Below are 26,088 nucleotides of genomic sequence, written 5' to 3'. Positions count from 1 at the left end.
CCTGGCATGCTCTGGTCCATGGGGTCACGAAGAGTCGGACATGACTAAACGACTAAACAACAACAGCAACAACAACACCTCACCACTACTGAATCAGTGGGAGGGGGGTTTCCTTATGCTCTTACCCAGGGGTCGGCAACTTAAGGCCCAAGGGCCACAAGCGGCCCACAGGGGTCGTTTAACCGGCCCACGAGCCCCCCCGAAACCGAGCCGCCTGCTTGGCGTGTCCCCACGCATTGCGCTAAAATGGCGCAGCATAGCACGTGGACTTGTTTCCGCAGGCACCAGAAATCGCGACTGCGAGGGCGCCAGAAATCGGGGGCACGCGTGCGATCCAGCCCACAGAGGCGTCTCCGCTGGAGTGAACCGGCCCAGGCGAGGTAAACCTTGCTGACCCCTGTTCTTACCTAAAGAAAATGCAATGCAAAGCAGTACAACTGACCCAAAGCAATCCTTGCCCATTTTGGCTTCAGGGGAGAGGGAGCCCCACTCCCTATCCCTAGAGGCCTGTTCAGGAAGAGAAGCAGTTTCTGCTCACATGGCGCATTATTAAGAGGCAAACGCGGCAGCCAAGCCTTCAGTTCCAGAAGGTTTTGAAGTGAACATCTCCTTCCAAAAGAGTCGAGAAAAGGATCTGAGTCAGTGCTGAAAATGACTCATCTATGGCGTACAGATTTCTCCGCCTAACTACAGACAGATGAGCTTGACCAGTAAAAAAAACAACTAATTTTTTTCCTGGTAATGATAGGTTACAGAGCATGCAAAAGGAAGCAATTGGAGGACGTTTTTGTTATTACACAGAAGCATATTCTCGCCAGATTTCAAAGGCAATTTCTGAAATCTCAGCCAACACCAAGTTAAGGAAATAAAGTCATCAAGTGGCGCTTTCTACTGGAGCATTTGGTATCCGAAAGCATTCCCCTCCCCCTTTCTTCCTAGTAAAACATTTGTACTAGAATAGACGTTTTCACCTCCTTTGCAGCAGTGGCTCAGCTTCCTTATTAACTTGAACTTCCAAGCACAGAAATTCAGGTATTTCACCTGAAGCATGGAAGCTAAGGAATGCACACGGCAGATAGTTAACTCTTTATGGTCAAAGACACCACAGCTCTGGATGGCTACATGCACCAACCTAGTGTCCGGGCAGCTAGTTCCAGTTCTGGGCCCTATGGAGGAGTTGCAGCAACCACTCCACCTCCACCAGTTCAAGTTTTCGTGAAATATGCAGGGATTTGTGATATGTAAAATGAACCATGGAAAGAGAAGAAGGGAAGTCGTTGCTATCTTAAGGAGGAAAAAAGAGTATTTTAAATTGTAAAACAGAAAACTTAATAAAAAAATTATAAAAAAGAAACATTGCCCACCACTGAAAAACCCCAATGCAAACATGGCAGAAAGCACTGCGTGTGCTCATCCTCACACAAGGCCACTGAGAGGCCTAAGCCTGGCCAATTTGCCACATGATATGCCACATGATATGCCCAGAATCCCCTGCAATGCTTGAGGGGGTCCTTAGCATATGAGACACTACAGAAAGTTTGAAAACCAGGTGTATTCGTTGCAGCATCATAAAGACATCACAAACAGGTTCAAAGCAGTGCTTCTGCTACGGTTGTGGAACTGGCGTCATCATGAAGCCAGTTTGCGTGTCACAACATTGTTTTATTTGACCAGGAAGCACTGACTAAGTGACCTGTTTCTCATAAGAAAGCCTATGTATGTGTTTGTGGCAAGGGGCAGGGGGCGGGGGGAGAGAATCAATGCCTGGTGAGGCAAGTAATATTCAATTTTCAAAAACAAAGCACCAAACCCCAGCAATTGTCATCTGTCTGGAGAACGTGCACTGACAGGTTGGTGTGGTGGTGAGGGAAGCAAATATAATGCCAAGAAAGGGGACCAAATCAATTTGCCTCAAAGAAGGTCCTCTCTAGTGCCCCAGCCAGCTGTGTCTCCCCAAATCATGGGATGTGGAGGAAACCCTGCTCTGCAGGTCTTAAAAAGTAGGCAGGGTTATATGGGAGAAGCTGGTCCTTTAGCTACTTTGGGCTCAAAGCATTTTAGGTCTTTAATGAATTGTGTCCAGAAACCTACTGGAAGCCAGTGCAGCTGTTATAAAATGGACATGACCTTCTCCCATGAATACACCCAACACGGCTTTCTCTCTCAGTTTCAGAAAAGCTGCTGATATTCTGAATCAGTTCTGGGAAGCAAAAATAGACTGGTCGAAGACTAACAAAACGAAGCCTAATCAGGAAGAACAAAGGCCGTCAACTGATCTGGGAGCAGAGGTTCAGCCTGTCTTGTATGCCATTGTGTTCCCCTCAAAATTAAACGTTTCTGGTCTGGGAGTGCTCTTGGATACTCCAGTAGAAGTTATGGCCAAGGATGCTTAGGTCCAGCATCTAAATAAACCCACTGCTAAGAAGATCAGGCTTGGCCACAGTGAGACATGCCTTTGGTTACCTCTAAATTAAATAACTGTAGTGTGCTCTGTGTTGAAGAATATTTGAAATGTGGTGGTGTGACAGCCTTGCTCAACTGAAGGTCTAAACACTTCAGGTCCAGAATACGTACCTTAAAGAATATCGTTTCCCATGGAAGCCTTCTTGCTCCTGCAATTAGCCTTTCCCAGAGCTAACGGCAGTCCAGCAGGAGTACGCTACCAAAAACAATTAAATTGTTTTTCTTCTCCAGCATGTTCTCTAAGCTAGTTTACACAATCACAGAAGCAATATCCCAGTTCCTAAGTAACCGGCGCATTATACAGAATCTCTCGCAATACAGATATTATAGTGCCACCTGTTAAGAGCTGAGCAGCCACTTTCAGATTATTAGACTCACTCCTATCTTTTATGTATCCATGCAAAGCAGGAAACTGTTCTAACGGAATAGGATAACCAGCCGTTTCTTTTGAGGGGGGGGGTCTCTCTTTTTTGTGCTGCTGTCAATAGTGAATTTTGAGAGCTCGTGCAGCATTTTTGAAAGCGTGAAGAATTTGGTAGAGAGACAAAGAAGGACCTCTAGGCATTAGCACTTTCATGATGTTACTTGTGATCAAGATGAAATGGTCCTGGCAGAGCAAAAGCCACATGAAAGGTAAAGATAGCTAAGTTGGTTCAAGCATGGTGCTGATAATGCCAAGGTTGCAGGTTTGAACCCTGTGTGGGACAGCTGCATATCCCTGCATTGCAGGGGGCTAGTCTAGAGGGTTTCATCCAACTCTACAATTCTATGTTTCTATGATTCTGAAGTAGAGGGCCTCACTGTCTTGGCTCTCTGTTTAGTGAAACCAGGTGAGATGGGCGCCGGCAGTTATCTTTCCACAAGGGCCGACATTGATGCCAAAATCCAGCATCGCCTGAGCTCTGCGACTGCAGCTTTCTCCCGATTGAAGTACAGAGCGCTTGAGGAGCACGACACTTGCAGGGAAACCAGAATGCCTGTTTACAAAGCTATTGTATTATCAACCTTACTGTATGCTTGTGAAACATGGACCACTTAAAAACGCCATCTCCAACTCCTCAAAAGATTCCATCACTTGGGAAGACAGGCAAACTAATGCCAGTGTACTGGAAGAAGCAAAGATCACCAGTGCCGAAGGAATGATTCTTCAACATCAACTTCATTGAACTGGTCATGTTGTGCGGATGCCTGATTATTTATCGCCTTCCAGAGCAACTACTCTATTCCAAGCTTAAAAATGGAAAGCGTAATGCTGGTGGTCAACAAAAGAGGTTTAAAGACTCTCTCAAGGCAAATCTAAAAAATGTAGTATAAATGCCGACAACTGGGAAACACTGGCCTGCGAGTGCTCCAGTTGGAGAACAGCCTTTACCAAAGGTGTCTTGGGTTTTGAAGACGCTCGAACTCAGGACGAAAGGGAGAAATGTGTTAAGAGGAAGGCACACTTGGCAAACCCTCACCTTGATCAACTCCTGCCCAGAAACCTATGTCCATAGCTGTCAAGTGTCCCTTATTTGAAGGGACAGTCCCTTATTCCAGCGCCATGTCCCGCTGCTGTCCCTTATTGATAGATGTCCCTTAAATGTCCCTTAAATGATGTCCCTTAAATTTCAAAGGAAGCAGCTCCTCTCCCTCCCTCCCTCCCTCTCTGCCGGCCAGGGAGGAGGGAGGCTCCAACTGTGTTGCTTGGCTGTGTTGCTCACCCAATAAGAAGTCTAAGAACGACTGGGGGGTGGAGCTTGCATGCCTTGTGTGTGGCTAGTTAATGCAAGCTGAGGGGGTTTTTGAATGCTGGACGCCATTTTGTTGCACGTGCTGCTGCAAACTTTGCAGTGCAAAGCCAGGCCGGGGAGCTATCTTAAGTTGAGGCTGCATAGGCCTTGTGGTGCAAGTGATTCAGATTCTATTCCGTTGAACCTCTGGTTACAAAGTTGGTTGGACAGTGTTCTCGAAGCTACCAGCATGAGTTTGACCAGACTGCAGGAGGACAGGAAGACTGGAGTGCCTGGAACAGGTGAGGCTGCAGGTCCCTTATTTTGGCTGCTGGTCCCTTATTTTCAAGGCTGCTGGTCCCTTATTTTCAAATAAGGACGTGGAAGGACGCGTGGACCCAGAAGTGACCTCCACAGTCACTTATGGACTCACTGTTAAGACCGTGTTCATGGAAGACAATCTTGCTCGGCTACAAGTGATTGCCAAAGAAAGAAAGAAGAAGGGGGGTACTAAATCTGGTGGGGAACATGTCATGCTCCATCTGGGGTACTTTGTCCAGCTTTGGTCCACAGTCTGCATTCAACTTTCATCTGTGGCTCCTAGAAGCTGTCAGCATGTGACAGCGGCCACAGCGCAGGAATGGCTTCAACTGGGCAGCTAAACCAGGACAGGGTAGCCAAGTTAGGGACTGGCTCTGCATACAAAGACAGGCTCTGGCGGATTCAGTGGACAGGACCATTTGTGGGTCACAAAGGCAGTTTCTGCACATGCTGTATAGGAAAGTAAGATGCAGCAACCTGGGAAGGCAGCCCATTCAAGAGAAGGAAAACTCTGACCCTAAATCTCTGCTGCTTTGCGGGGGCTACCTTTGGGAGAAGGAAAGGAGAAGTAGTAAACCCTACAGAAATCCAAAGTGGAATATCTAAGATGGTTGGAAGGTACCTTGTATATCTCCTTCTGCCAACTCCTGCGGCCAAGCTGGAGCCAAACGTATTGTTCTGTTTTCCTGTGGACCACATCAGCGAAGCTTGTGCCTCAGGGAGGGTCACTCTGCCAACACAACTGTTGACTTCAGCCTGAAATCTTGTGATGAAGGGCAGTACAATCAATCAATCAATCAATCACGATTTGGAACCAGCTTCAAACCTTGATTCCGTGATGTCAAAGGCAACCTAACACTGTACAACAGTTAAATGGAGGGGAGAGTTGGAGGAAGCAGTTTTGAAGTCAATCTATGTTACATATAAGACGGATTTACTTTCCTCGAACAAAATTCTTACATATGCTCAACGCAGAAATTTTAAATGGTAGTAATTATTCAGTGAACACCCCTCAGGCATTCCCCCCCCCCCCCCCGTAAGGCAAGGTGCTATGCTGGCAACTGGGATGGGGGGATGTATTTTTTTAAGGTGTTTACAATCAATTGAGCCAGTGAATTGCAGTGCAATTACGAAGCGGGGGCAATTACTAATGCGAAGCCTTAGAAAATGCCAAGCTATGCAATTTTCTTGCTACTAGGAGTCGCGTGTGCAAAAGCCAGCACAGCAGCGTCGAGTGAAAATGCAATGTTTCCTGTTGAAGAAAAAATTGCCACCTTTCATTGATCAGCAGCCTTGACTGGCTCAGAGTATTATAGAGACCTCCTGATTTGGAACAGGTTAACTCATTCCTCTCACCTTTAGCTACACCCAAATTGTTTTTCAGATTGCTTTTGATTTTGGAATAGCTTCTCAGAAGGAGTGCCATCAGTCAAAATGATGCAAGTATCCTTTCTCTCCCCCACCCCTTTTTAGTTCCCGACTGCTGTTAAGTAATGTAGGACTGTAGGACTACCTTAGGTGTGCTGACCCAGAAGGAAGCATCATTGAGTTCAGTGGGACTTACCCCCAAGTAAGTGCATCTCGGATTGCAGCCAAAGACCTTTGGCAATGGGCAAAATATACTCAACACACAATTAAGCAGCTGACAACCCATCCAGCTTCCTTGGTTACACCAAGATATTTCAGGAATGCATTAGGGTGCCAACGGCTTGGGTATCACAAACCTAGGAGCACAGAAAAGGTGAGTCCAGATAACTCAAAGGCAAACAATAAAGCATGGGAAACGAGACGTTTAGAAAATGTTTCAGAGTTGAAGAAGCACATTGCCTAGCAGGTTTTTGTTTGTTTGTTTTGGGGTTTTTAAATAAAAAATAAAGGTAAAGGACCTCCAGTCAAAGGCGACTATGGGGTTGCGGTGCTCATCTCGCTTTCAGGCCAAGGGAGCTGGCGTTTGTCCACAGACAGCTTTCCGGGTCATGTCGCCAGCATGACTAAACTGCTTCTGGCGCAACGAGATACCGTGACAGAAGCAAGACTGCAATGAAATGCCTTTTACTTTCCCACCACGGGGGTATCTCTATATCTACTCGCACTGGTGTGCTTTCAAACTGCTAGGTTGGTAGGAGATGGAACAGAGCAACAGGAGCTCACCCCATCATGGGGATTCGAACCGCCAACCTTCCAATCGGCAAGCCCAGGAGGCTCAGTGGTTTAGACCACAGCGCCACCCGCGTCCTTCTGCTGCCCAGCGTGCAGCTTTAAGCACCAGCAGTACGCATTTAATATATTTTAAACTCCTTAGAGGTTGTCTTACCTACCATCAAGTGGTATATATAAAATTTGTTTTAAAAAATAAAAATAATTCAAGTCTCATTGCTGCTGACAGGAGCTTGACTTCACCAGGATCAGGGCCCAAGCATTTTACTACCATTTATATCATCTTCATTATATTAAATGAGACATTAGTATGTATTAAATTATATTTTCATCCGCAGATCTCAGCATAAAAATACAAGATGGATTAATACAAGTTCTTCCAAAGAAATTAAACCCAAGTACATGGCAACACTGAGTACAAATCAGACACCAACTAATTAGTGTCCATAATACCTAACAAAGAGATACTGAAGATATTAGTTGTGCAATTCATAAAAGCAGCCCATATCTCATTGCATCACCTTTAAACCTACAATTTAACATTTACCCATCTTAACCTAGTTTTTGTTGTATTTGTACACAAACACACAGAGAACGTTTACTATGAAGAGGGGAGGAAACCCTGCAAGTCAGTGGGTCTGTCTCCTCAGAGGTAACACAAACTGGGTGGTACTAGACTAAAAACACGATAGACATGGGTTCAAATCCCCACATCCCTCACTGGGGTGACCTTGGGCCAATCGCTGTCTCTCTGCCCAACCAACCTCACAGGGCTGTTGTGAAGAAAACATGGGGAGGGAGACACCCTACACACCACTTTGAACTTCCTGGAGGAAATAACGAGATAATGTAACAGTGAAAATAATAACAATACTCATCAGCCCTGCTCCCCGCCCATTCCTGCCAGGAATGCATCCCTGAACCGCAAACATGTTTCTAGCTTGCCTGGATAAGGGCAAGGAGAGATGTGTCTCTCTGTAGAAATATCTGACTCCTGCATAGCTGGAAAGTCACCTAAAGGAGGAGTTGCATCTGTTGCTCAACCCACTGTTTGCCTCTGGCCACAATGCACCACAGAAATGGGTGCATGAAGGAACATGGCCCTCAAGTCAAAAAGGTTCCCATCCCTCGTAGAACCTGATTTGTCTCATTGCCTCATGGGAGGTGCTTCCACGAAAGAAAAGTCTGAGACTCAAGATCTCCCCTTGGACACAAGGCCTGCTGTCTTCCCAAAAAGTTTCAGAACCCACCGACTTCACTGAACGCCACCAATGGACAATGGAGTCTAAACATGCATACACAAGCACACTTCCTTTCATTGTTATTATCAAAATCTACCCTTTTCGGAGCAATGCTACGCCGAAAGTTTGATATTTCCATTTTCCTTACGGCTGTTCGTCAAATTGTGCCGCCTCGTTGGAGATACTCAAACATACCCAGCATTGATTATTTCACTAAATGCCAAACAGACAATGCGTCTTTATGAGGAGGAGCAGAAGCAAGGCAAATAAGCAATTATTGATTCAGAGGATTTTGCGAAAAGAAAGATTCTTTCACCAACTCAAAACAGGGAGAGTTTTGAGCATGGGTTTGATTTTTGTTTTTTAATCTCGGGCACAAAGACTTTCTCTAGGTCTTTACAAGCAAAGTTTCAACACAGACCAGATATGGAGAGTTAACAAATGATGATTCACAGCACCAGTCACACTTTACTCATGTATAAAAACGAGCGATTCAGCCATCCAGGGAGCAGCAGATACAGGAGGCAAAAGGTTTGTGTTTTTAAAAACAGACGCCTTATTTAGGAATGAGCCTTCTGATTCAGTACTTCCCTTATGACCCGTGTTTTGGCCGGGTCTCAATACTTCTATTTATCGAACGGCAAGCCCAACGTCATTTGCCTCCACCCACCCACAAAAACACAAGACTCAGAAGTGAGGCGACATGTCAAAGTGTACGAAGACGGCCGTTTTGGAGGCAGCAAATAAGCCTTTACGGAATTCACTTCTGCTTCAAGTTCCAGAGGTCGTAAGGAAAAATTCTGCCTCACGTTTGTTTGAAAAATACAAGTTAAGGGCTAGCTTTCAATGCAGGGCTGCAGTTCCTCCTCCCCACACAAATGGACCATTGGTGGGTTAGGGCCTTCACCGATATTCTCATCTTATGATTTAAGAACACAGCTATGAATTAAAGGAGAAAGCCAGGGCTTTCTGGGGTTCCAGAGCAGCCATTTCTTCCCCCAGTAAGAAGAACTGTCTCTCATGGGTGGTATTCAACCAAGATGTTCTACCAATGCAATATTTCAGCATGCATAACGTATCTCCCCTCCTGCAACCTCCCTAAATCTACTCCAGAGGGTTGCAGGAACCTCCAGAATTTTGGGGGTGCCAGGGGTAAATGTAGACTAGGATCACGCTGCCAATAAAGTGGTTTTACACACACACAGGGTTTGAAGTATTACTGTTAGCTTAGTTGCTGCAAATGGATTTCTTTACTATTATGTTTCACCGTACAGTGGTACCTCGGATTAAGAACTTAATTCGTTCTGGAGGTCTGTTCTTAACCTGAAACTGTTCTTAACCTGAAGCACCACTTTAGCTAACGGGGCCTCCTGCTGCCGCTGCGCTGCCGGAGCACAATTTCTGTTCTCATCCTGAAGCAAAGTTCTTAACCCGAGGTAATATTTCTGGGTTAGCGGAGTTTGTAACCTGAAGCATATGTAACCTGAAGCGTATGTAACCCGAGGCACCACTGCAATTGGTTGGTGTGTTTTTTTCCTGCATGACCCACCCTACCCCTCTGTGAGAGGAAGGGTGATATAAATAAATAAGTATTTCCACCCTGGAGCACAGTATGGAAAGATTGGGAGTGCTGATTCTTTGAACCGCAGAAGGAAGAAGCGTCTTCTGAAAAATGTTTAAAAGTACTCCTCCCCTCCAAAAAAACCAAAAAAAACCCCAGAGTCCTTTCTGTTGGGGATAATTCAGACTGAAATCCCCAGGTGCCAAAAAAGGTTGTTTATGTATGCTACTACTGCAGCCTGTGTTTTGTTAGCCCCAAAATGGAAAACGAGCAAAGTCCCAACCAAAGAAGAATGGCAACTTAAGTTGACAGAATATGCACAATTCACAGACTTAACATATAGAATAAGAGAACAAGAACAACATATGTTTAAAGAAGATTGGAAAACATTTATTGAATATATGGGAAACAATTGTGTACTGCTGGAAACGCTGGCAGCATTAAGATAAATTCAACAGTGTAAACAAGTTTTGATGGATGCAATAATAGAATACAGTGGTACCTCGAGTTACAAACGCCTCAGGTTACAAACTCCGCTAACCTGGAAGAGTTCCCTCGAGTTGAGAACTTTGCCCCAGGATGAGAACGGAAATTGTGTGCCGGCAGCAAGAGACCCCATTAGCGAAAGCACGCCTCTTGTTAAGAACAGTTTCAGGTTAAGAACGGACCTCCAGAATGAATTAAGTTCGTAACTAGAGATACCACTGTACTGAATTTGTAAAATATTTACAAAAAAGAGAGAGAGGAAGCATCTTCTGGGCCACCAGGTGATGTCAAGTAAGCAATCATTCAATCTCATCCCTCTATTCAGTCACCTGAGAATAACAGCAACCTACTTTGCAGGGCTGTTTTAAGGATGGCTGAAGTGAATACCAAGTGCTTTGAGCTCACTTGGTTAGAGTGTGGTGCTGGTACGCCACGTTCATGTGTTTGGTCCCCATATGGGCTAGCTGCATATTCTTGCACTGTAGGGGTTGGGACTAGATCATGGGTAGGCAAACTAAGGCCCGGGGGCCAGATCCGGCCCAATCACCTTCTAAATCCGGCCCACGGATGGTCTGGGAATCAGCATGTTTTTACGTGAGTAGAATGTGTGCTTTTATTTAAAATGCATCTCTGGGTTATTTGTGGGGCCTGCCTGGTGTTTTTACATGAGCAGAATGTGTGCTTTTATTTAAAATGCATCTCTAGGTTATTTGTGGGGCATAGGAATTCGTTCATTTTTTTTTTTTCAAAATATAGTCCGGCCCCCCACAAGGTCTGAGGGACAGTGGACCGGCCCCCTGCTGAAAAAGTTTGCTGACCCCTGGACTAGATGAACCTCAGGGTTCCTTCCAGTTCTACAATTCTATGATTCTAAGAGCTAAACACCACAGCTAATATTTTTTATCACATCAACTTTTTTAAATAATAACAATAAAAAATTAAGACCAGTTCGCTCCAACCTAAGTCTCAGAAGACAACTGAACCCACTTCTTCTAATCATAAATCCACAGAACTAAAACCTCAGTCACCATGCTGCAACATAGCAGGTCTGCTTCATCAGATGAGATGTTATTTAGCCCAGCACCCCATAGTGACCCATAAGGTGTCTCAGGATATGGTCACAATAGCACTTTCCTGCTCTGTAGCAACTGGAATTTGAAGGCATACTGTCTCCCAACCTCAAGAGGAACTTGCAGTTATTGATAATCTCATCCTCCATGAATCTGTTTAATCCTGTTTTAAAGCCATCTAATTTGGGACCATCACCGTATTTTGTGATGTTGAATAACTATGCACTGTATTAGAGAAGGCATGAAGGGAACGAAGTGGATGCCCCATTTAAATGTTCTCTTCTCAGTCAGGATGGAATTGTCCCATCTTCCGCTTCTCCCATACGTACTATCAGAAGTGGGTTTTTTGCTGTCACAGCAAGTTCAATACATTACAAAAACTCTTTCTCCCAATTCCTTTCCCTGCTTTCCCTGGGTCCTTTTTTTCAAGCCCATTCAGTAACATAGGTAAGTCAGCCTCAAAAGTTTCCATTGCAAAACAGATAGCCTGGAAAGGAGAGAATGTAGTTTTAAAGCTACCTATTTATGGATAGATAAGATGTCTTTTTCTGCCTTTCATCATCATGTCTCAGGGCAGGTTGCAATAATATAATACAGTGGTACCTCGGGTTAAGTACTTAATTTGTTCCGGAGGTCTGTACTTAACCTGAAACTGTTCTTAACCTGAAGCACCACTTGAGCTAATGGGGCCTCCTGCTACCGCTGCGCTGCCGGAGCCCGATTTCTGTTCTTATCCTGAAGCAAAGTTCTTAACTTGAAGCACTATTTCTACGTTAGCGGAGTGTGTAACCTGAAGTGTAAGTAACCTGAAGCGTATGTAACCCGAGGTACCACTGTACAGTAATTAATAATAATAATAAATACAGCTAAAGGAACAAGTAAAACCATTCCAGTAAAAACAGAACAGTAGGCACATGGTGTTAAGAGAAAAAACGGATTTAATGCAGAACTGGTTTGACAATCTGCATCAGAGAATTAAGTGGGCAAGAAACAGGGCAAGACAAATTGTGTGGGAACAGCAAAACAAGTGCACACACAGAGGATTGAAAGCTAATTAAAACTCACCCCCGGTTGAGTGATCAAAGCGAGTTAATCTAATTAAACTGTTAGCCAGGGGTTTATGGTGCTGACCCTCATATCTGAAGCTACCCCACAGGAAAGAATTGGATGGCACACACTTTGTGAGGTTTACATGACCCCATGTCCACCTATCCTGCCAGCCAGCAAAAGGGCTGAAAGCAAAACTGTGAGGGGAAGATCGATGAGAACAGCGCTGAAGTGAAAGGTGCAGAAGAAGAACCTCGGTGGAGAACAGATACGTCTGCCCCGCAAAGGTTTATAAGGTTTAAAATGTATTCTGAGGAAGCTTGGGCTGCAGATGATGAACACTGGTTGCTCCCAGCAAAGGTGTACTATTGCTGTCCCAGGTGTGCAATAAAGAGAAATGTGCATCATTGTGCTGTTAGTGTGGGGATTCTGTGCGAGTGACCCCAGGATGCCACTTCAACGACAAATAATCTACAGCAGGGGTAGGCAACCAAAGGCCTGGGGGCTGGATGCGGCCCAATTGCCTTCTCAATCCAGCCTGCGGACAGTCCAGGAATCAACGTGTTTTTACATGGGTAGAATGTGTGCTTTTATTTAAAATGCATCTCTGGGTTATTTGTGGGGCCTGCCTGGTGTTTTTACATGAGTAGAATAGAATGTGTGCTTTTATTTAAAATGCATCTCTGGGTTATTTGTGGGGCACAGCAATTCGTTCATTAGTTTTTTTCCAAAATATAGTCCAGTCCACCACATGGTCTGAGGGACGGTGGACCGGCCCATGGCTGAAATAGGTTGCTGACCCCTGATCTACAGCTAATGTACCCACTTCTAAGAGTCCATTGAAAGAACAATTGCCTCTTGATCTAAAAGGCCAGCATCCAGATCCAGCAATGGGCATTTGTGACCACAACATCCTATCTCCTTGATGTCGAGGTATATAACTAAATAAAGGACCCCCTGGACGGTTAAGTCCAGTCAAAGGCGACTATGGGGTTGCAGCCCTCATCTTGCTTTCAAGCCTAGGGAGCCAGCGTTTGTCCACAGACAGCTTTTCGGGTCATGTGGCTGGCAGGACTAAACTGCTTCTGGCGCAACAGAACACCGTGACGGAAGCCACAGTGCACAGAAACTCTATTTACCTTCCCACCGCAGCAGTACCTATTTATCACACACATGGGAAAAGGGGGGCACTGTGGTCTAAACCACTAAGCCTCTTGGGTTTACCGATTAGAAGGTTGGCGGTTTGAATCCCCACGAAGGGGTGAGCTCCCGTTGCTGTCCCAGATCCTGCAAACCCAGCAGTTCGAAAGCACACCAGTGCAAGTAGATAAATAGGTACCGCTGTGGCGGGAAGGTAAACAGCGTTTCTGTGCACTCTGGTTTCCATCACAGTGTTCCATTCCACCAGAAGCGGTTTAGTCATTCCGGCCACATGACCCAGAAAGCTGTCTGTGGACAAACGCCGGCTCCCTCAGCCTGAAAGTGAGATGAGCACTGCAACCCCATAGTCACCTTTGACTGGACATAACCGTCCAGAGGTCCTTTACCTTTACCTTTTATAACTAAATCAATGAATGATTACAAACATAGGGCCACACCCAACAGATGCACACCATTTACACTTAGGCTTTCAAGAACGATGTCAAAGTCATTAGTCTACAGTTGCAGCTGCTCCCTTTCTCTCTCACACAAGTTTCCCTCTTTTGAATGACCTGTGTAGGACATGACTCAAAGAGAAAGTTGGCACCCGGAGTGTCCTATTTTTAGCAACGCACAAGGTTTGTTTGGGCAAAGCTGGATAACAAACTAACGCTCCCAACGCCCAAAAGGAAATGAAAGAATACAACAGTCCTCAGCCATGATGAAATCAGCCAGAATCTTCAGAGGAAGGCAGATAATGGTCTTTTTCATACAAACCAGTAAGCAATAGCATCAGTGAACAGGAAGAACCACCCTCAAAACATCAGGTTTCAGGCTATTGAGTTAGACGAAACAGTAATTAAATAAATGTACTAAGTCAGAACATGGAACGTCTTGAGAAGAACGCCTCAGTATTTCCTCTCGTACGAAGGCCAGTACAGTGGTACCTCAGGTTACATACGCTTCAGGTTACAGACTCCACTAACCCAGAAATATTACCTTGGGTTAAGAACTTTGCTTCAAGATGAGAACAGAAAGTGTGCTCCAGCGGTGCAGCAGCAGGCCCCATTAGCTAAAGTGGTGCTTCAGGTTAAGTACAGTTTCAGGTTAAGTATGAACCTCCAGAACAAATTAAGTACTTAACCCAAGGTACCACTGTACACATATAAACAAAAGTGAAGATAATCGCAATCGGCACATAACCACTTTGTGAAAAAATTATCGCAAAACAGCAATCGCGAATGGCGTTCGTTCCATGCTAACAAGGCAATCAAAGGATTGGTGATACATTTCTGGTTGGAAACTTCTCCCAGAACTAATACACTTTACCTTCAGATCCCAGGCCATAATCTCTGTCCTGCAGGGCTTCACTTCTGAAATTCATTCCCCAGACTCAACAAATCTCAATATGGTGTAAGTGAAGTTGCTCATTTCCTGTTCCCTCACCAATTTCTTAAATTTCCTCCTCCCACCCCACACCCACTTAGGAAATTTAAGTTGTAGCTTACAGGGCCATTTACAGAGTATAAATATCCATAAGGAAACTGTTGTTGTCTGCTTCTTCCATAAAGCAGTTTTTAAATATACATCCTACATCTGCATTCTGAAGTGGTACAGGAACAGTTTTTTTCATATGATGCTCCATTTATGTAGGCAGGCCAAAGTCATAATCCAAGGTACAGATTACTGTTAGGGGAACTTTTGTTCCAGCGCAAATCTGGTCAATCACCCGATTCGAATGTGATGCTAAGCTGCTGTTTCATGTTATGTCTCTGGCTTGTGTGCTCTCCACCCTCTCTGTTCTTCTGGTGGAACCACAAGTGGTGTTTTCATTTAACCGCAGTTTACTGTTACACCCTAAACTGTGGTTAATATTAAGAAGGGTTTGTTAAAACAAGCCAAACTCTGTAGATCCTAGTTTGAAGTTGGCTTGTTTCACTAAACCATAAGCAAATGCTAACCACAGTTTTGTCTACGTTTGGACATAACACAGAACTGAAGTTAGTTAAAAATAGACACAAAAGCTTTCAATATCCTTGTTGTGGGCAAACTAGGGGAATGGGGGAGCACCTAAGCCTTAGGCTTGTTCATGTTAACACTAAACCACAGTTAACGTTGTGTTGCCACGCAGCTATAAGGTTCCCCCACCTCCCATGTAGTTTTAATACCAGCTAAATCCAGACTGGCATGTCAAAGTAACGTAAAGAAGGTAATTCAGTTTCCAGATAGTGTTTATGTACCTCACCCACAAAGCACGTAAAATATAGATGAGAGTATGCATGCTTCACCCCCTCCATTTTTTAAAACACAACAGAAGTTTGGATTCTGCACTGATTAGAAGCGGCAAAACTACAAGCCAAAAATAACTGAATGAGGTCCAAAGAGAATCTTCAAGTGCTTCTCCTTGACATCAACTGGGAACATACCAAGAATCTGGATCATATTCTCCTTACTGTGGTTCAGAACTGGGAATGGGGTAGAAAATTCCCAGGATTTTCTGTTTGTTCACAAAGATGAAGTAACTTCAGGAAGGTGAAAATCACAGTATTAGTCCAGTTTTTACATAGCCAAACAGTGCGAATCAATAGATAACAGGGCAAATCTGTCCCAGAAGACATGGAAAAGCCATTATTTTCTAGTTCCCTCCCTCCGGAATAAAAAGGGGGCAGTAAGGTCATACATAAATAGCTTTTGTCAAAATTAAGCTACGCTAAGGAGCTTAAGAAGATGGTGTATTTCATTTCAAATGATCTGCCACCTGTACATAAGCAATTTTTACACATTTGAACACACACACACAAACACACACACAGGCTTTGTTCCCTTCACGTTTCTAGTTCCTTAGGAGGAAGCCAGCTGCAGGATGAGTGGGCATTTTTAAAGAACCGCTTAGCCACTAAAGAATACTGAAACAATAAATACATTTTCTTGAAATAGGGAAATATCTCAGGAAAGTACAGAAACCATTTCAAAATGGGAACCCAAGAGCTTTGCCCGTTTCAAGGTAGAGAATAAAAAATGGGATCAACCTTCTAGTCATAATGCCATTGGGGTAAATGGGAGAGAGATGTACCAAGTCTGACATACACGTCCCCCCCCCACGCCCCATATGCCAGGGAGTTGCTCACGTCAAATTAAGAAAAAAGGACTATTTTACAGCAAGACTAAGCTTACAGCGCAAGTCTTACTCCTTGCCACAGCTGCTCAGAAGTGAATCTCACTGATTTCTATGGGGTTTATTCCCAGGTAGGTCGGGCTACGATTGCAGGCCCAGTCACAAAGCTGTAGCATTTGGTGCCTGTTCTGTATGACTGCTACTATGTCGGTGTGTATGGGACTTTATAGATTCAGGAGCAAAAACGCACAGCAAGCACCAGACACTCAACATTTCAATAACAAAGGCAAGTAATGTTTTAGTATCCAAAACCTTCAGTGGTACCTTGGGTTAAGTACTTAATTCATTCCGGAGGTCCGTTCTTAACCTGAAACTGTTCTTAACCTGAAGCACCACCTTAGCTAATGGGGCCTCCTGCTGCCGCCGCGCCACCGGAGCACGATTTCTGTTCTCATCCTGAAGCAAAGTTCTTAACCCGAGGTAATATTTCTGGGTTAGCGAAGTCTGTAACCTGAAGCGTATGTAACCCGAGGTACCACTGTATTCCATACATAAATGGTGAGTGCATTAAAAACACATTGTAAGCCTGGAGATTAGTCATGTTCCAGAAAAAAAGGTTCTTATGTCCGTGACGCGAAATAATTTCTACAAACACTGGTTCGCAAAGTAGGGGTAAGCAGAGAAAGCAGACAGACATGCCCTCTCTCTCTTATGCACACACAAGCACCCTGGTATTCTTTTTGTTTTATTCCCCCAGACACTCTCATCTCTAGTCGTGTAGCTATTTGGCAAGCCAGTTCCGAAAGCCATTAACAAACAAAAGCTATATTGTCTCCTAAACTGCACACTAAGCATCCGAGACATTCTTCCCATACAGTTGTCTTTACTGGACATATCGCACTAATGGATGGGCTTGCAACTTAATAGGGACTAGCCTGGATAAACAAGGCCGGTCGCTTCAGAATCTTATCTCTTTAAACCTTTCATCTCATGGTAAAACACTGCCCATCTTTCATAATCCTTTCGCTTGCTGTAGGTATTCTCCCAGACATCTAACAGGCAAGTGGGTGGGTTGTGGGATTATTATTAATATTATATTAATCTTTCCAGCAGCTCCTCCCCCAATGCCTTTAATGCTTTCGTTCTACATTCCGCAGTCCATTTGTGTGCTCTGAACCACATAACAAGCAAAGCACAGCAATCAGAGCTAACAGCTGAAGTTCAAGGAATCCTCGTCTCCTTTTAAACCTTAGTAGCTATTTTCATTCATCAAGCCTAAATGGTATGTTTTACCCGGCAAAAACCTTTCCACACGCTGTGGCAGGGAAAGAGGATTTCTCACACTGAGACAGACTGATCCCTGTAGGGGAGTTAAATCTCCAGGGACCTACCTTCTCTTGGGTCTGAGCCTCCTGAACACAGATTTGTCTTACTGTATGGAGAATGAGTTGCTGGCCCTGGTGGTCCGCTAAAACTTACGCTCATCACGAAGCCTGCCACCTCCCCACCACCACTGCCTTTCTCCAAAGTCTTGAGGACAAGAACTCTGCCCAATGTTAGGCCTGGGCGATACACCAATATATCGTCCAAAACTGGTCTGAAGTCCATATCCTGATATCGGTTTCGAAATTCCTGACCTGGCAATATATCGCAAATCAGGAAGCCAGACAATGCATCTACATAGCTCCATCCTTATTTCAAACATTGTGATATATCAGTGTATCGCGATGTTTAGCTGGTGATAGATCGCAATGTTGAAAACCAGATATCGCCTAGCCCTACCCAATGTTGCACTGAGCTCATCTCGCCAGATTAAAAGACATATTCACCAGTTTAGCAAGCCGGTTGAGGACATTCACAGGCCCCTGTGTGGTCCAGAAGGGACATGAAATCAAGGATGGAAGGGTTCTGTCCTAGGAAGATCAGCACCTCGAATCTGGAGCCCTCCATGTCTCTTGCTGCAAAGTGGAATGTAGGAACTGCTTGACAGATCAGAAAAGTGGCCCATCCTGAGTTCACAGAGGACAATTAGATGACTACGGGAAGTCCATTAACAGGACTCAAGTGCAACAGCATTCTCCTCTCCAGACATCAGAGAAGAGCTCATGTCAAGTAACAGTCTTCCCACCCACAGCAGATCAATCTATCAGGAAGAGATCCTAGAAAGCTCATCACTGTAGGGAGTTCTACCTCTACACATCCCCTAAAGGGGTGAAGAGAACAAGACCTGTCCCTAGGCAGACAAAGGGGCTCATTCCTGGACCACATCTCACCTGGCTTTTCCACCACCATGGTCAAAGCAACTGAGTAGGCACTTAGCTGTAGGAACTATGAAACTATTTTGTTTTCCCCACACCGCCCTTTTATAGTTGGAGCCAGACTCTTTAATTCATGGACCCAGGACAGTAGTTTGCTCCTATCTGCAGCCAACCTGGTGAAGAAATTGCTTTCTGACATGAGCGACCAGATTAAAGCCAGACATACATTATGTTCCTCTTAGTCAGACCAAATGCTGACGTTTTCGTCGCATGCAAAAAGGGCAGCAGACAAACGCACACGTACAAATGTATCCTGTTCCTAACCTGCCCTTTCTACAAGGAGCTCAGGAAAGTGTCCAAAACGATTGTCCCATTTTAGGCTCACAACCATCAAGGTTTAGGTCAAGCCATGAGACGGTGGCTGGCCCAAAGCCACTTGGTGAGCTTCATAAGCCCCCTTCAGTCATTATCTCCTCAAGTTATCACAATCACGTAATGGAGCGAGCAGGACCCAACAACCAGGCCAAGCATGGCATAGTGGTTAAGAGCGGTGGACTCATAGTTTGGTGAACCGGGTTCACGTCTCTGCTCCTCCACATGCAGCTGCTGGGCTAGTCACACTTCTCTGAAGACTCTCAGCCTCACTCACCTCACAGAGTGTTTGCTGCAGTGGTTTTTTTCTGGGGGTACTCAAGGGTAAAAGGTAAAGCTAGGATCCGTGGACAGTTAAGTCCGGTGAAAGGTGACTAAAGGTATGCAGCGCTCATCTCGCTTTCAGGCCGAGGGAGCCGGCGTTTGTCCACAGACAGCTTTCCGGGTCATGTGGCCAGCATGACTAAACCGCTTCTGGTACAAAGGAACACCATGACGGAAGCCAGAGCACACAGAAACACCATTTATCTTCCCACCACAGCAGTACCTATTTATCTGCTTGCACTGGTGTGCTTTCAAACTGGGACAGAGCAACGAGAGCTCACCCCATCACAGGGTTTCAAACCGCCGACCTTCTGATTGGCAAGCTCAAGAGGTTCAGTGGTTTAGACCACAGCACCACCACCAACTCAACTCAGCGCAAGGGTATGCTGCACCATCACCATTTTTTTCTAGAACAAAAGCACTGCAGCTCGTGGAATTTAGGACCCACCCTAACCTAACACAAAACACTAAAAAAGAAAGAAAGCCTGAAACACGTGTAATAATAAAAGCCCAACCCAAAAAGCCATCTGGTCTGGAAAAATCACAGTTCTTAAGACACTCATATTATTGAAAGTGGGCTGGTGTCGCAGATACACTCCCACTAGCCAAAAGTCAGCTTGCATGTTCCCTACCTGGCTGCACTGACTCATTTCCACCCCCGTGGGAAAGAAAGCGTTGCCCACTTCCCCCAGCAACAAAAAAACAGAATAGCTCGTGCAGTCTAAAGGTGCAAACTGGAGTCTCTTTTTCAACCCAGGTTTTCCTCCCCTTCCAGTCCCCCCTTTTCTCCTTCTATAACATTGAGCATCCAAACCAGAGCTGCAAGGAAGTCACCAGCACTATGAATCACTTCCTAGTCATGCAGCATTTTTCCTGAACAAAGTGATTCAGCTTTCCAGGGGCTGGTAGCAAACTGAATCACAGTCCTTCTTCCTACCTACTTCCATTTAGAACTTCAAGTTTAGCTGTGTCAGAGAACTCCCTACCTATGTTTCAGAGAAAACAGGCTGGGCAGGGAGGGCGAAAATTGAGGGCCCTTAAGCTTTTGAATTATGGTGCTGGAGGAGACTCTTGAGAGTCCCATGGACTGCAAGAAGATCAAACCTATCCATTCTGAAGGAAATCAGCCCTGAGTGCTCACTGGAAGGACAGAACTCCAATACTTTGGCCACCTCATGAGAAGAGAAGACTCCCTGGAAAAGACCCTGATGTTGGGAAAGATGGATGGCACAAGGAGAAGGGGACAACAGAGGACGAGATGGTCAGACAGTGTTCTCGAAGCTACCAGCATAAGTTTGACCAAACTGCGGGAGGCAGTGGAAGACAGGAGTGCCTGGCGTGCTCTGGTCCATGGGGTCACGAAGAGTCGGACACGACTAAACAACAACAACTTTCTTCTTTTTGCATCCCATTGAGAAAAGCGGTACAATATGCAACAGAATCCTTCATTTTCACAATGCTTTTGATTGGGTCGCTTGCCAGTAAGCAAAGTATCCATAGGAAAGACTCAAACTAGACGTTATCATGTGGGGAAAATAAGAAAACAGTTGCCAATACAGATGATGGCAAATTTTGGAAGTGGGTGGTCCCATTATAAACTGAGCCTAAACCCCTCCTAAATTTTAGTTCTGACTTGCAATGGGTTGACTGCCAATTTCCCCATCCTTCTCAAGGAAAGTGGAAAGGGGGACCAGCAAAGAGGGATAACTGGAGCCAATACAAACCTTGATGGTACAGTATGGCTGTTGTAACTCAGATGCTATTTAATATTAATGCAGGGAGCTGTCATTAGGAGATTTTGGAGTACAGTGGTACCTTGGTTCTCAAACGCCGAAAACCCAGAAGTCAGTGTTCCGTTTTTCAGAAGCCGAATGTCCAATGCGGCTGTCGGCTATTGTTTCCAGGGTGCCTGCACCAATTGGAAGCTGCGTTTTGGTTTTTGAACATTTCGGAAGTCAAACGGATTAAGTTTGGCGCTTTTGTTTTTGCTATTTATTTTGCGCTTTTGTTTTTGAGGCTTTTTCGGTTAACTTGTTTTTGTGACTGTGTGGAACCCATTTCAGCTACTGATTGATTGATTGTGTGACTGCAGAAATGGATAAAAGCCCCCCATCCAAACAATAACTATCATCAGTGCAGGTAAGAAAAAATAATAATTTTTATTTTTATCATCTACAATACTGTCTTATTTATTTTATAGTGCAGTACACTGATAATTGCTTTCATTTTATGGATCAACGGTTTCATTAGATGGTAAAATTCATGTTTTAGGGGTTGTTTTTAAAAGTCTGGAACGGATTAATCCATTTTGCATTACTTTCTATGGGAAAGCATGCCTTGGTTTTGGAACGCTTTGGTTTTGGAACGGACTTCCAGAACGGATTAAGTTTGAGAACCAAGGTATCACCATGCAATGATGCAGGACTAGAAACTCAGGTATATAAGCTAGGTGCCAAATGGCTCCTTAAATCAGGGTTGCAATCACCAAAATGGAATGCCTAGTTGCCATTTTGGGGCTAGACGACCCGAAAATCTTATTTTTCAATACTTTTTGGTTCCTGAAATTCATTCTGATTGCGCAGATAAAACATAAAGGGTAGAATTCTACAGGATGCGTCGCTAGTGTGTGAAAACAGTCAACATCCAACGATCCCCAGATGGTGGAGACGGAGTCAGACACCGTACATCTTTCACTTGGTCGCAAGTGGCCAAGTGCAAAATGCGCCTGGCGAATTTCGAACGCTGATGACAACCAGTTCTACTTGTCTGTAACATCGGAATCCAAAACCGCTATGTGTGACCTGAACTGATGCCGAGAAATGAAGGAGATTGGACCTGGAACTTCTGCACACAAAGAAATGAGCTGGAGAGCTTCCCGATGACCGTACTTTGGGGAGGGGGGGCGTTCTCCAGGTTCCACTATTGTCCCTAGGAAAGGAGAATAGATGGTCACCTTTGGTTGACACATCAACCACCCTTTCTTGGACAGAGAGAGCTTAGCGACTGAATGAAACACGCTTTCATAAAAGAGTGTTTATGAGCTCCTGAGCATGGTTTGGAAGCTAGAGCTAGTTCAGAATGCAGTGACTTTTCAAATCAGTCTTACAATCACATCTTCAACATACAACATAAAAACAAGATTCCAAAGGATCTCCTGGACTTCCCTCCTCCCCTTTGTGGGTCCTATTGTTAGTCATTACCTCCTGAATCTTTTATAATAATCCAAATCTTTTACATCTCCATTATATCCAAAATCCACCATTAAACTACAAGTGTTATTCCAATTCTACTGACAACTGTTTACAATGGTTCTTAAGATAGAGAATGGGGAAATAATTTATCATTTATTAAAATTTTAGTCTTCCCGATTTCTGATTCTTCCGGTCATTTTTGCCATTTCGGCATAATCCATCAACTTAATCTGCCATTCCTCTCCGGACAGGACTTTATCTTCTTTCCATCTCTTGCTAGTAACACACACAAACAACTTGGAACCAGGTGATTGAGTGGGACCACCTTCCCCAAGCGACACCTTTGTGGTCACCCAGATCATCAAAGGAGATTCCGCTAACTGTGCCCATCTAGAAGCAACATGGAAGCGGGTCTTTGCTATGGCCCCTGTTCTCTGGACAGCTCTCCCACCCAGGAGGAACCCTCTACAGACACCAGAAGAAAAAGCAAGAAGCAATTTTCCATGTGGAGGAACATACAAGACCAGATCCAGGATACAGATGAACATTACCAGCCAGATGGATCACAACAACAGCACATCTAGCCTAGTATCCTCCTTCTCACCGTGGCGACCCCTCACAGTAAGAAACAGGCCCAAGCTCTGCTCTGAAGATCCAAAATGTTTTCCCATATTGGTAATGAAAACCACAGCAGGTTTTTCTTCCTAAAGAGTTAATGTTTTTGGAAGGCATCCACACAGATATACGCTTCCCAGAAATATAAAAATGAAGTGCTAATAATTCTCTGCAGGAGATTTCTGGTAAAACACAACTTGTCGTTTCAGAAGCATTAACAGAAGCACCATTTTATTTTTATTTTTCCCCCTCTCGCAGTTCCGACTCGTACACCAATCCCTGTTTTAATTATGGGTGGGGGGAAGCACCTCAAGCTTTCTAAATAATAAAAAGTTACACAAAAAGAACTAGCTTTAGATTTCTGTTTAGAACTTAGAAATTTCCCTTGCTGAATCAAACACAGAAATGCACCAAGGCTATCGAGGTAACCTATTTATTTGGGGGGAAATGTATATGTTCCTTAATCCGCCGCTGCCGGCATTGCAAAAACCACCTATCCTCTGTCCCTTCGTCAAAAAAAGAAGCAAATCGACCGCCCAATTGTCACAATGACAGCCAATCAACACCAGCCCCTTGACGCAGCCACCGACAACATTCTCCAACTCGTTGCAGCCACCAATCACACATCCCCACAATGCACTACCCATGTATAAGACTATCCCCAATTTTTAACATGGTTTTTGAAGAAAAAAACCTCGTCTTACAGACAGAAAAGTACGGTATTTGTTTGGGACTATTGTAACCAACAGCCACCGACAGAACTGAACAGTTGTGTACGCTTAGAATTCCTGGGTAGGGATTGCTAAGCTATGGTGAGCCATACTCTGGTGCCCACCCAGTTGGACTATTGTAATGGGTCACGCTTGGGGCTGCCCTTGAAGATGGCTTAAAAGCTTCAGTCCATCCAAATGTTCCTGTGCATAGATGGGGCTGTGTAACCCCAATTCTCAAAGAATTAATCTGGGTGCAAATCTGCTTCCAGGAGCAATTCAAAGTGTTAATCATTCACTTTAATGTCCTAAACAGCTTGGGATCCCTATAGCTCATCCCATGTTTGTCCTACTCACGCATTAAGATGTTCAGCTAAGGCCTTTCCCCAGGTTCCATCGCTTGCTGATCTGCAATACGTTCCCAACAAGGAGAGGACCTTTCCTGAGATGGAACCTCAACTCTAGAACACTCTCCCATGGGAGGCTCAACTGGCAAAAATATTACAGTATTTTAGATGCCAGGTTAAGATTTCCTTGCTTACTCGGGCATTTTAAAGGGGCTCCATTTGTCTTGCGCACAGTGCTTGTTTTTTGCTGGTGCCTTTTAGCTTTTATTGTTTTATGATGAATCATTTTGCTTCTATTGAATACTTATTATTGTTCACCACTGAGGGAATCTGTTGCGATGAAGAACCATTTAGAATTATTTCAAAAAAATATCCAAGCTTTTCCTTGAAGAAGAAAAAGAGAGGTTAGAAATTAACTATGCAATATTCACATTCTCTGGCTGTGTAAGACGACTGCAAACCAAGCATGCAAGCAGCTGATCTACGTAGAGTTTGAACCAATGTCCTACCTAATCTAGTACTACCCTACTCTCCAAGGCTTCAGGAAAAGATTCTGCCCATTCCCACTTCCAGAATGCCTTTAAACAGAGATGTCCGCAATTGAGCCTGAAAAGCATGTGCCCCTTATTGAAGTACATGGTTCCTTGGTGTCTTCCCCGAGTATCAGGTCAGCAGCCCTGGTCCTTTGCTGGAGTGGTGAATCACATGGGGATACTTCACTTCAATGTAAGCAAGTGACCAAGTGCTCACTAGGCTAGAGAAAGATGGCTGAAAAAATCAACCTGGTGTAGCCCCACCCACTCCTCTTGTGATGCAACAGCCACATGGCTAGGCTCAAAACTCCACATGGTGATGCAACTGTCACATGACCGGGCTCATAAAAAGTAGGCTATGCTTTCCCATAGCTCCTCTCCCAACCCATCCCTTTTGCCACAAAGAGCTCCAAGAGCCCAGTCAGGCGACAATCTGGCTCTATTCATGAGCAGCGTAGCCTTGGAGGACAGGAATCCCGCAAGATGGCGGCTTCTCCTCACTTCAAGAATTGGAAAAGTAAAATTACAAGGTGCCCAGTGACCTTATTTACACTCTAGATTAATGGCACTGCTTTTGTTCCACCCTTCCTCCATAGTTAGGGTGGTACACTTGGGGCTGTCTTCACAGGTCTAACACAGCCTCATCCCAATTCTTTCCAGAGTTTTCTTACAAAATCACATGTTGGTATCGTCTGGGTGATCTTTCCCAGCTTCACAAACCAATTAGTTCCCCGGTATGTGTTTTGTCTGCGTTGACAAAACGATTAAGTGCCGTTCCTGAAGCTAGGAACAAGTTTTGGGTTCAAGTACTCTTCCCCTTCACTCGCGTATCGGCTGACTTATCCTGGTTTGCTACCCAAGATTAAGCAATAGTTCACAGTTCAGATAGTAACAGCAACCCTGGATTAATAAAAGTCAGGAATAAAGTTCCAGAACGTGAGGTGGGGGATCATGGGAGAAGCACTTGGTCCTGATGCTTGTCCCCCACTATATAAACCATGGTTCATGAAGCTGCAAGAGATCAAAATAATTGTTCCACCACCTCAAATCTCTCAAGGCTTGTTCAACAGCAGTTTTGGTTTCTTACCATTTACTAGAAATCCCCAATTTGGTCGCACTAGTGTGACATTTCGTGGACACTTCTTTCTTGAGCGTTATCGTTTTTGCTTGCACTTAACACATCCCTGAGGAATGTCCCTCGATATATAAAAAAAATTCCCTGCACATTCAAGAAAGATTCCAGCGTTATTCACCCACCTGCAGCCTTTAGTTATAATGAACTATAGCATGCCATTTTGCTAAATATGGCACCCTACTCTAACCTTTTCAGGATTTCCTGATTTTGAAATCTCTTCTAGAATTCAAGTAAGGTAAAGGGACCCCTGACCATTAGGTCCAGTCGCGGAATCTGGGGTTGCGGCGCTC

General features: G+C 44.6%; 1 protein-coding gene across 5 annotated transcripts in view; it reads right to left on the bottom strand.

Annotated features, from left to right (window-relative positions):
* Positions 1-26,088, bottom strand: part of TRIO (trio Rho guanine nucleotide exchange factor) — a 259,894-nt gene that overhangs the window by 222,354 nt on the left and 11,452 nt on the right. Inside the window, exon 1 of one of the 5 annotated variants that reach the window (XM_079984879.1) lies at positions 14,528-14,597. The exons of the other annotated variants lie outside the window; for them this stretch is intronic. Within the exon in view, the coding sequence (XP_079841005.1) occupies positions 14,528-14,582 (55 nt within the window). The 5' untranslated portion in view covers positions 14,583-14,597. Of the gene's footprint in view, positions 1-14,527; positions 14,598-26,088 lie in introns of those variants that run through there. 5 annotated transcript variants of the gene reach the window in all.

This window comes from Podarcis cretensis (assembly GCF_951804945.1).
Source record: "Podarcis cretensis genome assembly, chromosome: 7".
Lineage (NCBI taxonomy): Eukaryota > Metazoa > Chordata > Lepidosauria > Squamata > Lacertidae > Podarcis > Podarcis cretensis.
The sequence above is the reverse complement of the archived record's forward strand: the minus strand, read 5'-3'. Positions and strand labels throughout refer to the sequence as shown.